The 13,166-nt window shown below is 44.6% G+C and overlaps 2 protein-coding genes across 2 annotated transcripts in view; one reads left to right on the top strand and one right to left on the bottom strand.

Moving 5' to 3' along the window:
- Positions 1-837: 837 nt before the first annotated feature.
- On the bottom strand, positions 838-2,217 carry LOC133818553 (xanthohumol 4-O-methyltransferase). Its single transcript, XM_062251482.1, has 2 exons — positions 1,400-2,217; positions 838-1,309 (listed from the first exon to the last, which is right to left on the bottom strand). Exons 1-2 carry the CDS (start codon positions 2,183-2,185, stop codon positions 1,013-1,015), a joined length of 1,083 nt encoding a protein of 360 aa, XP_062107466.1. The 5' UTR covers positions 2,186-2,217; the 3' UTR covers positions 838-1,012.
- Positions 2,218-6,259: 4,042 nt separating this feature from the next.
- Positions 6,260-13,166, top strand: part of LOC133814771 (uncharacterized) — a 64,353-nt gene continuing 57,446 nt past the window's right edge. Inside the window, exons 1-2 of the mRNA XM_062247690.1 lie at positions 6,260-6,457; positions 6,735-7,032. Of these exons, the coding sequence (XP_062103674.1) occupies positions 6,260-6,457; positions 6,735-7,032 (496 nt within the window). The remainder of the gene's footprint in view (positions 6,458-6,734; positions 7,033-13,166) is intronic.

The following is a 13,166-nucleotide window of genomic DNA, read 5'->3' as shown; positions in this document are numbered from 1 at the left end:
CAAGTCGAAACTCATATTCACATTTTTAAGGAATGTCAGGTGGCTAGAGCTCTTTGGTTTGCATCCCCTTTTCAAGTAAGAACCAGCACAAGCCAGCTCGTTGGAAGAATTTGTGACAAGCATGGCCCATGGCTGTGGTTTGGGCATCGATTTGGACATTTTATCATACACTGGCTGCCTTTTTAAGACAATATGGAATGAACGCAACAACATTATGTACAGGGGTAAACAAAGGCCTCTGCAAGAAATGTCTCTTTTCATATTGAATAGGAACAGGGAGCTGAACATGGCAAGAGGAGAGTCAGAAGCTGTGGAAAGGCCAAGGCAAAGTGCGGTTAGGAAGGACAAGATCCCCCAGGAAGTGAGCAGAGTTTTGTTCTGTGATGCAACTTGGAAGGAGAAAGTTGCAGGTTTGGCTGTCGTGGCAGTCTCTATAGAAGCTACCAGTGACATGAAATCAATAACTCTCAAGTACTCGGCTACTTCGGCGCTTAACAGTGAATTACAAGCAGTCGAGTTGGCGCTGGATTGGGCAACCAGAAAAGGATGGACACGCATTGCCATCCTATCAGATGCCAAAGTAGCAGTGCAAACCATCAATAGGAACTGCCGTCCACCTGATTGGAAGACATGGACTGCGTTCTATAAAATTGTTTGTTGTAAATAGATTTGAAGTTTGTAGTTTTCTTTTCATTAACCGAATATAGCTGATGGTCTGGCTAGAAATGCTAGATTGAATAGCATCAATTTTGGATATAACCAGAGGGAGGGACCCCTCCTGTGGTTCCCATTAGCCTTCTTTAATCAATAAAACAACCGTTGTTCCAGCAAAAAAAATAAAAAAAACAAAATATTCCATTAAACTATCAATTTTCCATTCCATAGCCATTTATTATATATAGGAGATATCATATTATTTTAAATATAATTAACTTATTCATCCATATTGCACCTTTAAGAAAGTGTCTATGAACTACTAGAACATCATAATAGGGTAGGTATACAGTGATGATCATTGTGGATAGGCTTCAATGACAGATGTTAAAGCTGGAATTTTGAAGATTTGGTAGCGAGGGAAACCTCCTTCTTCCAACACCTTCTTCCACTCCTTTTCGGTTCTCTCCTTTCCACGTGTTAGTGCCATTAGTGCAATATCGAGCATCACAGCTGCATCATCAAATAACCCATTGGCCTCTGGCTCCAAAACTATGTCAACTATGATAATTTTTCCACCCTTCTCAGGTATTGCTCTTCTACAATTTTTCAAGATCTTCACACAATCTTCATCGGCCCAATCGTGAAGTATCCACTACACACAAATTTATACACATAATAAATATTATGAATTAAACTTAATAAAATTGAGAAGTCATGAGTAATTGCATGCATAAATGCTTACCTTCATGAAAACTGCATCGGCTGTGGGGATCCATTCAAACATGTTACCACCAACATGGGACACTAGTCCGGTGTACGTTGGAGCGGTGGCGACAACATGGGGTAGATCATAGTTGATGCCTTTTATGTGCGGATGAGATTTCACAATCGCAGATATTGAGCCGCCAAACCCACCACCGACGTCGACCAAAGAACCGATCCCACAAAAGACATCTCTGTATTCGGACAAAATTGCCATCATTGTTATTCTGGCCGTGCTCTCCATGCCATCGTTGAAAAGCTTGTTGAACTCCGGATTCCCTGGAGCCAAGTCCCATAATTGGCGGCCTCCGTGGACCATCTCAAAACCGTTGCCGCCTTCTTTGACACACCTGGCCAAGCAGCGCCATGGAGCCGACAAGTAGGGATGGGTCATGAATGCAACAAACGGAGCCAAAGTTACCTGATCCGGCAACGTAGTTTTGCTTAAGAGCAACCTAGATGAGTGAGTAGGCCCGTAGAGAACTTCTTCACCGTCTAGTGATTTGTGTTGAGAGAATATCTTACGACGTACAAGTAGACGCATGATGCGAGATAGGTAGGAGAGGTTCAGAGAGGGAGAATCTGGAACAGAAGAAGCAATTTGGGCCAAAGTGATTGGGGCGGAGTGCGAGTGTACGATATCAGGGATTCTCAACTCTAAGGCGCATTTCAGGACCATGAAATCTGCTATTCCATTAATGTTTTTCCATACGTTCGCTTCACCTCTTAGAGCTGCCTCGGTTTGATCATTCGGTGTCAACTCCATTTACACTAATCTCACCTTTTTTTTTTTTTTTTTTATGTTACAGAAAGGTCGAATGATTGATAGAGCTCTCATTACCGCACCGCATGTTATAATATATATAGAACAATTCTCAAATAAGTGGCTTTACTTTAAGCCATACTAGTTGGGCTCTCAGTGTTTTCGACTTTTGAATAATTTTCGGCACGATTTTTTTTATGACCGTGTATATTATAGCTATTTTGAGCATTGGCGCCATATGTAGAAAATTCTGAATAATTTACCGTAGCGAAAACTAGGTTCAAACATGTTGTTGCACGCATGACTAATCTTTTTTATGCGCCTGGAAAACAACATGTTTAAACTTAGTTTTCGATACCGCAAACTATTCGGAATTTTCTAAAAATTTGCAGGATGCTCTAAACAACTACAATATACACGGCGATAAAAAAAATCGCGCCAAAAACTGTTCACAGGTCGAGAAAAGTGAAGAGCCTCACCGGTCGGGCTTAAAGTGAAGCCCCTATAGGAAAATTGTCTTATATATATAAATATATGACAATTCTTCTATATGGACTTCACTTTAAGCCCTACCGGTAGGGCTCTCAGTGTTTCTCGACCCGTGAACAGTTTTCGGCACGACTTTTTTTTTATGAACGTGTATATTGTAGCTATTTAGAGCATCCTGCAAATTTTCAGAAAATTTCGAATAGTTTACAGTACCGAAAACTAGGTTCAAACATGTTGTTTTCCACGCGCATAAAAAAAATTAGTCACGCGTGCAACAACATGTTTGAACCTAGTTTTTGGTATTGTAAACTATTCGGAATTTTCTGAAAATTTGTAGAATGCTCTAAATAGCTACAATATACACGGTCATAAAAAAAATCGCCCCAAAAACTGTTCAAGGGTTGAAAACACTGAGAGCCCTACCAGTAGGGATTAAAATGAAGCCCCTATAGGAAAATTCCCCTATAAATATATATTTATTCTATATAAAAAAATATGTACATAAAGAAAATTATTGATTTTCACCTTTTGTTTTGTTAATTTTAACAAAATATTCTAAATATTAAAGCCAATATAGCTTTAAAACTAATTAAAAGTAGATATTTATTAGTTACTGTTGACCTAGAATTTGGCCAACTGACACGGAGTCAAAATACGCTTGACGTGGATGAATACGTTGAAAAGAATGTGATGACGAAAATAATAAGAACACAAGATTTTATAGTGGTTCGGCCTCAGGATCTGGTAATAACATACGTCCACTTGAATTGTTATTGAAATGAGATTCAAAGGGGTGATCAAAGAACTGGGGTTCAATGAGTTTCACTAACCTCTGAAGAAGAAAATACAATTATTCTCGTGTAATCTCTCTCTAATCTCAAATGATCTTTTTTGCTCAAAAGAAAAGTGATCCGCCCTCTTCCCTGAGCCCTCTTCTTCTATTTATAAGCTCATGGAAGATTCACATTGATTTGTTACAGATATTCTTTCCTAAATAATTGGATACTCAGGAAATCATGGGAGATAATTTCGGATTCCATCATAACTGCCTAAGATTTCCTCCGCGTATAATGTGCATATGACCAGGCTGGTCGTATGAAGAAATTGATCGCATGATACTGAATTTCTTCCTGGTCGATAGTCGAACACAGATTCTGCTAGGTGTCAGCCATGTGTAATTAATGTCTGCCATGTCATTCACTTCTGATTTTAGGGATAACATTTTCCCCCCAAGTTTGTTTAGTGCGACCAGCAATAAAGAAACTTAAGGAAACAACTGTTCACATTCCCATGATGCCTGTCAGAATCCCCGTGCATTTTCGAAAACCGTGACATAATTATGTCTAAACAAGCCTTTTCAGTTTCCAAAAAGGCAATTTGACGGCTTATACACTTCCCCACGTTTCGAAAGTGGGAAGTGATGATTATTGCCTTTTGGCTATCCCTTCGATCCCTATAAGTAGGCTTTTCTTCCCCTTTAAGAAATTTTTATCCACCATCTTTGCCAATATTTTCAAGAACTTGCACCAGAGTTCAGAGCTTCGAAAACCAGTCTGACGTCTAGCCGAAGGTCTTCCGGTTCGAGTTTTCATCTTCTTCCGAATCTCCATCTTCGCCCAAGTAAGAACTTCGTTCTTTAAGCTCTCTATTACGCCATGCATGCCATTTTTAAGCTCTGCGACTTCTGTGTTCCTGAATAGGGTTTTAAGGGTTTTTTGGTATAAACCGCCTATTGTTTGGTAAAAGTACGTTTTTATGCTTTGTATAGGTTAAGACTATAGTTTGATAGTTAGGATCTCTGGTTTGGGACGTTAGGTTGACGAAAGATTCAACCTTTAAGCCAGGTGAAAAAAAACTGAAATTTTTTTTTCCGCCCCTCAGGAGTCGAAAAAGTTCTCTTTTCAGAAAACAGTTTACTTTCCTTTTTGTTTTTATCCGTCTTTCAAACTATCCACGTTGAAGTTAGCATAGGATTAGGATGCTGCTGGTTATTTAGGCACGAGCAACGTTATCCCAATCTTCCGCACTACTTCGCGGATTATGTCTTATCTCCTCCATTGTCTGTTTGCAGTTCATATGCAAGACCCTTGGGGGGGAGAAAGACCTATTGAAGACGAACTCTTGGTCCAACTACTTGAAGGCGAAGAGAATCCATACACACTGATTCCAGTAATCCCATTTTCACGTCCTAACCAAAATCCTCCACCAATTCACAATCAGAAAATGGCCAGAACAAAAACCAAAGCTAGAAAAAGACGCGACCTTAACTCTCTAAGTCAGCCTCATGCTGATACCCCCTCGACCAGTGGCCGAGGTGAATTCCCCCTGAAACCGAAGTTCAGAGGCGTGCCCGTCCTCGCCATGCCGACCAGCCGACTGTCGAGTGGCACGTCATTTCCCCAAGTTCGGTGACACTTCGAATGATCACCAACTATTTAAACAAATATAATCTGACGGGGGTGACCCTGGTCAGACCTTCCACTGACCAGCGAGCCAACCTGCCAGGGGGGGCTTACAGCGCCTGGTCGAGGTACCATATCAAGACGGGTGCCACTCTGCCTCTTCATTCATTCTTTCAAGGGGTGGCAAACTACTTTGGGGTGGCCCCCTTTCAAATTACCCCGAATGGGTATATGATGCTGGCCGCGCTCTATATCCTCTACAAGCTCAAGAAATGGCCAGCTCCTTCTCCTCATGAGGTCAATTTTCTGTTCGACCTCAAGTCCAACCCCAACCAGGATGGTACGGGGTTCTTTCATTTCTGCCACCAGAAGACCGGACGCACCTTTCTGTCCGACACCACCCACATCTCCAACGTGGGGAAGTATCATTAAGAGTACTTCCTTATGCCTGACATTGTCGCAGATAATCTGGCCTTCACTCGAGGAGGTAAAGAAAATAATAATCCTTGAACCAGTAGTTTTTGTACTTTGATCCTTTCTTGTCATAATACTTCACTGTTCCATTGTGTTCCAGGTCCATGGTTACGCCCGACCCCTACTCCAGGAATGGAGTCGAGGGTAGCACTCTTAGCCAGTATGTCAAATGCTGCTAAGAGTGTAAAGAACTTAGTTAATGAGGCTAACCTTAGGTTGGCTGGCCTTTGGGGCTCCCAACCTGCGACTAATGAACCCGCGGTGGGTGGTGTCCATGCTGATGTGGAACCTGAGCAGGGACCCGAGCAGCAACCTCAGTCACCCCCTCCTCGGAGGAGGCCAACTGGGGTTACAATCAGGGAACCTGTTGTTCCCCACCAAGCAGCGGAATCATCGGTCCCCAAGGGCAAGGGGAAACAAAAGGCTGCTGAGCCTACCGAACCATCTGACGACTCGTCGGATGTAAACGGTACATCATTCTCGTTTTTAAATAATTTGCCAATTCCCCTCCACTTATTTGATGGGGATGGAAACTTTAGGAATGCCCCTTCTTTAAATTCAGATTTCTTCCAGGAACTAGGTAGTTCAGTAGATAATGTTACGACCGGTAGGTGTAGCTCGGGTACCTTACTTTTGTAATCCTTCTACTCTAATCTCTGTTTTCCCGCGACCCTTTAATCTCATTGTTTGAATTGTTTCTCTTTGTGCAGGTATGGACTCCGGGGACTTCTTTGACAATTACCAAGCTGCCGCTGACTCTTCTGTCCTGAAGAAGGACAGCAAAAGAGCTCGAGGGGAAAGTAGCAAGACCCCTTCGAAGAAGGCCCGGACAGAAGATGCTCCTGCTACAGCCCCTTCCAAGGAGGACTTACCACCTTCGCCCCCCTCTGAGCAGACGACCCCCGCGCCCGTCAATCCTCAGCCTTCCTCAAAGGCCGCAGACAAAGAGACTTTGGACCACTTATCCAAAGGCTCCCTGTCCAGCCACATAGTTGGCATGGCCAGGGAGAGAATATATTGGCTCTCGAAGCATAGACGCAGCCAGACCGCCATCAATGACACTACCACTATGGACGTCGACCAAATCATCAACAGAGGGTTGAATGAGATAGCCAGCGTAAGTCATCTTTTGCTACTTCATGGTTTATATTATACTTCTTTCCCTAACCTTCTCATTTTTTCTTCAGGGGATGCTGTCTTTGACTGCTAGCTGGCGCCGTGCTGAGGCGCTGGTCTCCCGAGAAAAGAACTACGACTCCAGGCTAGCCCAGGCCAAGCAAGCGCTTGAGGCTGATAACACTAAGCTACTCGAGGATAACAATAAGCTTCTTGTGAAGAACAAGGATCTGTCCAAGCTGAACAAGCAACTGTGCGAGGACCAAGCCACTCTCACCCAAGAGCTTCAGGAGTCCCAAGAGGCATTGAAGAAGGCCAACGAGGAGCGTAAGACATGGAGGGAGAGTGTCGTACTCGTCACCCAAGAATGTAAGCAGGCCAAACTTGACCCGACTGACAGCAGGGAGGAGACAAAGAGGCTCGAGGGACGGGTGCAGGAACTTGAGGGGCGCGTTCAGGAGTTTGAAGGGCGCATTCAGGAGCTCGAGGAGGACGGGGCCAGAAATCTGAAGAAGTACAAGGAAGCCACCTTCCTCAATTTCTACGATTTCTGGAAACACAACCAGGGGGCCAAAATTAACTACCTCTCCGAGAAGTTGCAAAGGACGCTGATGGCGCAGTGCACTGCTCGGTTGGAGGCAGAGGAGAGAGCTAAGGCCAAGACCCCTGCTGCTGATGCTAAGACTGATCCTTCGGCTAATAAGACCGGTCCTAATCCAGAAGACCCTCCTGCTCCCCAGTAATTCTCTTTTTATCTCACAGTTTTTATGGCCCACGAGCCTACTTGTAAAGACAATTTATTTTTTATTGCTGCAAGGGCAGCTTTTTACTTACACTTGAATGATTACATCCGAGCAGTACTGCTCGCGGTGTAAAAGTTTTTTCCTTTTAATTACATATTTACATCCGAGCACTAATGCTCGCGGGGTAAACGATTGCCTTACTGATATTATAATGTTTCTTTTATTATAATACATGTTCGCATGACCGAACTTAGCATAGTACTTTGGTTTGATTTTACAAAACATAAATTTTGAAAAATGCTCTAAGTACCGTAGCATGCTTTCACTCATTTTGTTCATGTGTTTACATACCTTATGGTATGCTTTGCTATCGATGTACCTTATATGCCCCTCAAGTGATCGAGGAGCTTTAGGTCCTTGGTCACTTGCCCTGACCACGACCTGTTCTAACATTACTGCTCGTTATAAAATTCAACACTTGTAATACAGCAAAACAACACATGTAATGAACAAATACTTGTAAAAATAAATTTACAAAGGTTGGCAAGAATGACTGGCTGCGCACAGTCCCTTATAATCTCGTATTAAAATGGACTAAACATGTCAGTATGAGGGATCTTAAAAAAGATCTTACACTTATAAGCGATTAGCCATACAACGTGGCTAACCCTTTTTCGAAACTTGTGAAAAGTAAGAATTAATACAAGCCAGTCCTTTAAGAAGGACTGTTCATTGGTAGTACTTGCGCAGGTGTTCTCCATTCCAGTAGCATGGAATGAGATCTCCATTTAAGTGTGCAAGTTTGTAGGTGCCCGGGTGAAGGACTTCTTCGATCTGGTACGGTCCTTCCCAGTTTGGTCCGAGTACTCCAGCAGTGGGGTCGCGGGTATTCAAGAAAACTCGTCGTAGCACTAGATCTCCAATGTTGAATTTTCTTTCTTTTACTTTTGAATTAAAGTACCGGGCGACTTTTTGCTGGTACGCAGCTACTCGGAGTTGGGATTTTTCTCATTTTTCTTCTATTGAATCTAGAGACACCATCATCAATTGGTTGTTCTGATCCTGGTCGTATGTAATTCGTCGATGCGAGGGCAGATCTAACTCGACTGGCAACATGGCTTCATATCCGTATGTTAAGGAAAACGAAGTATGACCTGTCACTGTTCGGTGAGACGTTCTATACGACCATAGGACTTCAGGCAGCTAATCTGGCCACACTCCTTTAGCGTCTTCAAGTCTTTTCTTCAGGGTGTCCTTAAGCGTTTTATTCACTGCTTCAACCTGCTCGTTCACTTGTGGATGAGCAACTAAAGAAAAGCTTTTGATAATCCCGTGTCTTTCGCAGAAGTCGGTGATCAGATCACTGTCAAATTGGGTGCCATTGTCTGAGACGATTTTTCGAGGCAAACCATATCGGCAAACAATGTTCTTGATGACAAAGTCAACAACTTTCTTGGTCGTTATGGTTGCGAGTGGCTCAGCTTCGGCCCATTTGGTGAAGTAGTCAACTGCTACGACTGCGTACTTCACCCCACCCTTTCCTGTTGGCAATGATCCGATCAAATCTATGCCCCATACTGCCAAAGCCCATGGACTCTGCATCTGCTTTAACTCGTTTGGAGCTGCGCGTGGAATTTTGGAAAATCTTTGACACTTATCGCACTTCCGCACATAATCCGCAGAGTCTTCATTCATAGTTGGCCAGAAATAGCCCTGCCTTAGAATCTTCTTTGCCAAACTTTTCCCCCCAGCATGATCTCCGCAAAATCCTTCATGTACTTCCTTCATCAGTTCCTTAGCTTTCTCGGGTGTAATACATCTGAGCAGTGGCATGGAATATCCCCTTCGGTATTAAACACCATCGACCAGTATATATCTCGCGACCTGCCTTTAAAGAGTTATGGCTTTGTTCCTATCTTTCGACAGTGTACCGCTAGTCAGATACTCCAAGTATGGCGCCATCCATGTATCTTCCATCCAGATTTCCATGCTAGTCATATCTGTTCGTATGCTCGGTTCGCTCAATCTTTCTACTGGCACAATGCTCAAAGTGTCAGCATCTTTCGCGCTTGTGAGTTTGGCTAAGGCATCTGCATTCGAATTCTGGTCTCAAGGTATCTGCTGGAGGGTATACTTCTGGAACTGTGCCAATAGATCTCTAGTTTTATTTAGGTAGGCTCCCATTTTGAGACCCCGTGCTTGATATTCCCCTAGAACTTGATTCACCACCAGCTGTGAATCGCTGTAAATATCGAGCACTTTTATATCCATGTCTTTTGCCAATCGTAATCCAGCGAGGAGGGCCTCGTATTCTGCTTCATTATTCAAGGCTACGAAGTCAAACCTAATGGCGCAGTGAAATCGATGCCCTTCCGGCATTATCAATATCACTCCTGCTCCCGCGTGAGATTCGTTTGACGACCCATCCATAAACAACTTCCATGAGGGAGCTTGATCATGAGGCTCAGGCGCATTAGGTTTTTCGCATTGTTCGTCGTCTGGGAGTTCGGTAAACTTTGCAATGAGATCGGCCAAGACTTGTCCCTTGACTGCTGCTTGCGGTGAATACGTAATATCGAACTGCCCTAGTTCGACTGCCCATTTTAATAGACGCCCAACCGCTTCTGGTTTCTGGAGGACTTGCCGAAGGGGCTGGTCAGTTAAAACTGTGATAGGATGGGCTTGGAAATAAGGACGTAATTTGCTAGAGGCCAAGATTAAGCAATATGCTAACCTCTCGATGGGTGGATACCTCAGTTCTGCTCCGATTAGCCTCTTGCTTACATAGTAAACCGCTTTTTGTATGCCTTCTTCCTCTCGTACTAGTACCGCACTAGCAGCAACTTCAGTGATTGCCAGGTAAATGAACAAAGTTTCTCCTTCGATTGGCTTTGATCAAATGGGAGGATGTGCCATATGGGCTTTCAAGGTCTGAAAAGCTTGCTCACAGTCTCCTGTCCATTCAAATTTCTTGTTGCCCCTAAGTAGATTAAAGAAAGGGACGCATTTGTCTGCCGATTTGGAAATAAATCTACTTAGGGCCGCAATTCTTCCAGTCAAACTTTGTACATCCTTGATCTTTTCTGGCGATTTCATATCAATCAGGGCTTTTATCTTGTCGGGGTTGGCTTCGATTCCTCTTGAATTAACAATAAACCCCAAAAACTTCCCTGATCCAACTCCGAAGGAACATTTGAGAGGATTTAGTTTCATCTGGTACTTGTTTAATACGTCGAAACACTCTTGTAAATCCTTCACGTGTCTTTCTGCCTTTTTAGACTTTACCAGCATGTCGTCCACGTACACCTCCATGTTTACTCCGATCAACTCTTTAAACATGTGGTTAACTAGTCGCTGGTAAGTTGCACCTGTGTTTTTCAGTCCGAAGGGCATCACTTTATAATAGTATAATCCCGTATCGGTCCGAAAGCTGGTGTGATCCTCGTCAGGGGGATGCATGCTGATCTGATTGTAGCCCGAATATGCATCCATGAAAGAGAGGATCTCGTGTCCTGCAGTAGCATCGACCAACTGGTCGATCCTTGGGAGTGGGAAACAATCCTTTGGGCAGGCTTTATTGAGGTCTGTAAAATCCACACAAGTTCGCCACTTTCCGTTAGGCTTGGGAACCAACACTGGATTTGAGACCCACAACGGATAGAACGCTACCCGGATGAATCCATTCTCCTTTAGTTTTCGACTTCCTCCTTCAAGGCTTTTGATCTATCCTTATCGAGCAGCCTTCTCTTCTGTTGCACTGGTGGAAAACTTTTGTCTATGTTCAGGACATGGCTGATACCTGCAGGATCTATCCCAACCATGTCTTTGTGCGACCAGGCAAAGACTTCCTGGTTCTTCCGCAAAAATTCCACCAGTGCATGTTTCGTAGTGGGTTCTAAGTTTTTTCCGACCTTCACTACTCTGGTCGGGTCTTTTTCGTTGAGTTTGACCTCTTCCAGGTCCTCAATGGGTCCAACAGTATCTTCAAAATCCCCAAAGCGAGGATCTAAATCTCTATCCTCACTTTGGGCAACACCCTATTTGGTGACTCCTTCACCGGATTGGGCTTGTGTATCAATTTCCATCTGCAACCTCTCAGAGGGAGTGCTTTTTGACGTTCCCTTCTTCGCCTTTGTGACTGAGGCATTGTAGCACTCCCTGGCCTCCCTCTGGTTTCCCAATACGCGTTCTACCCTTGCGTCTATCGGGAATTTCATGGCTAAGTGCCATATGGAGGTGACGGCCCGTAGGTCTACCAGTATGGGTCTTCCAATGATGGCATTGTACGCCGAGGGACAATCGACCACTATGAAAGTAGCGAGTAATGTCCTGGTAGCAGGTGATGTACCTGCTGTCACTGGAAGTCTGATTGACCCTGCGGGGGCGAGTCCCTCGCCAGAGAAGCCATATATTGTTTGGTTGCAAGGCTCCAAGTCCTTGACGGACAGCTTCATGCGTTCCAGAGAAGATTTGTACAGGATGTTCACTGAACTTCCTGTATCAACTAGCACTCTCTTCACCATCATATTGGCCATTTGGATGTCCACGACCAGCGGATTGGAGTGTGGGAACCGGACATGCTGGGCATCGCTATCAGAGAAGGTTATCTCGCCCTCCTCTGATCGAGCCTTTTTCGACGCGCGGTCCTCCACAGCCATCATCTCGATGTCCTGGTCGTGGCGCAGGATCCGAGCATATCGTTCCCTGGCCTTGCCGCTGTTTCCCGCGAGGTGCGGGCCTCCGCAGATGGTTAATAGGGTGTCGGCTACGGGATCAGGCTACAAAGGTGGCGAGCGTTGGCATGTGGGCGCTTGCTCGTTGCCACCTAGAGCTTCTCGTTGGGAATTTCCCGAGGCCCATACATATCTTCTCAAGTGTCCTTGTCTGATAAGGAACTTGATCTCATCCTTCAACTGGTTGCATTCATTGGTGTCATGTCCATAGTCGTTGTGATAACGACAGAAATTTGTAGTGTCTCTTCTCGAAATATCCTTTCGAATGGGGGCAGGCTTCTTGTAAGGCACACTGGAACTCGTGGCCTGATATACCTCTCCCCGAGACTCAATAAGGGCAGTATAGTTAGTGAATCGAGGTTCATAACGATTACCCTTGGTCCTTTTGTTGTCAGAGGTGGAAGGCTCGTTGTGTGGCCGTTTTCACCATTCTTCCCATTGCTGTTGCCGTTCCCGTTGCCATTGGGTTTGGACCCATTGGCGGCTTTTGCGGGCTCGGCAGTCCCCTTATCCTTGCCTGGGGGCTTTCCTTCATTGGCGATGGCGTCTTCGAGCTTAATGTAACGATCAGCTCGATCTAAGAATTCCTGGGTAGTTCTAACCCCATGCTTTCTGAGGCTTTCCCAAAGAGGCATGCGGCGCTTAACCCCTGCAGTTATGGCCATCATTTTGCCTTCGTCTCCCACTGTCTTTGCTCCAGCAGCTGCTCGCATGAAGCGCTGGACGTAGTCTTTCAGTGGTTCTCCATCTTGCTGGCGTATTTCAACCAGCTGGTTTGCCTCAATCGGGTGCACACGACCCGCATAGAACTGTCCGTAAAATTCTTTCACGAACATTTCCCAGGAAACTATACTTGCAGGAGGGAATTTGAAAAACCTCTCTTGTGCAGCATCAGAAAGTGTTGCAGGGAAGATCCTGCACTGAGCGTCTTTGGACACTTTCTGAATGTCCATTTGTATCTCAAACTTGTTAACGTGAGATACCGGGTCACCATACCCGTCAAAGTTCGGAAGCGTAGGCATCTTAA

Source organism: Humulus lupulus, chromosome 2 (assembly GCF_963169125.1).
Source record: "Humulus lupulus chromosome 2, drHumLupu1.1, whole genome shotgun sequence".
Lineage (NCBI taxonomy): Eukaryota > Viridiplantae > Streptophyta > Magnoliopsida > Rosales > Cannabaceae > Humulus > Humulus lupulus.
The sequence above is the reverse complement of the archived record's forward strand: the minus strand, read 5'-3'. Positions and strand labels throughout refer to the sequence as shown.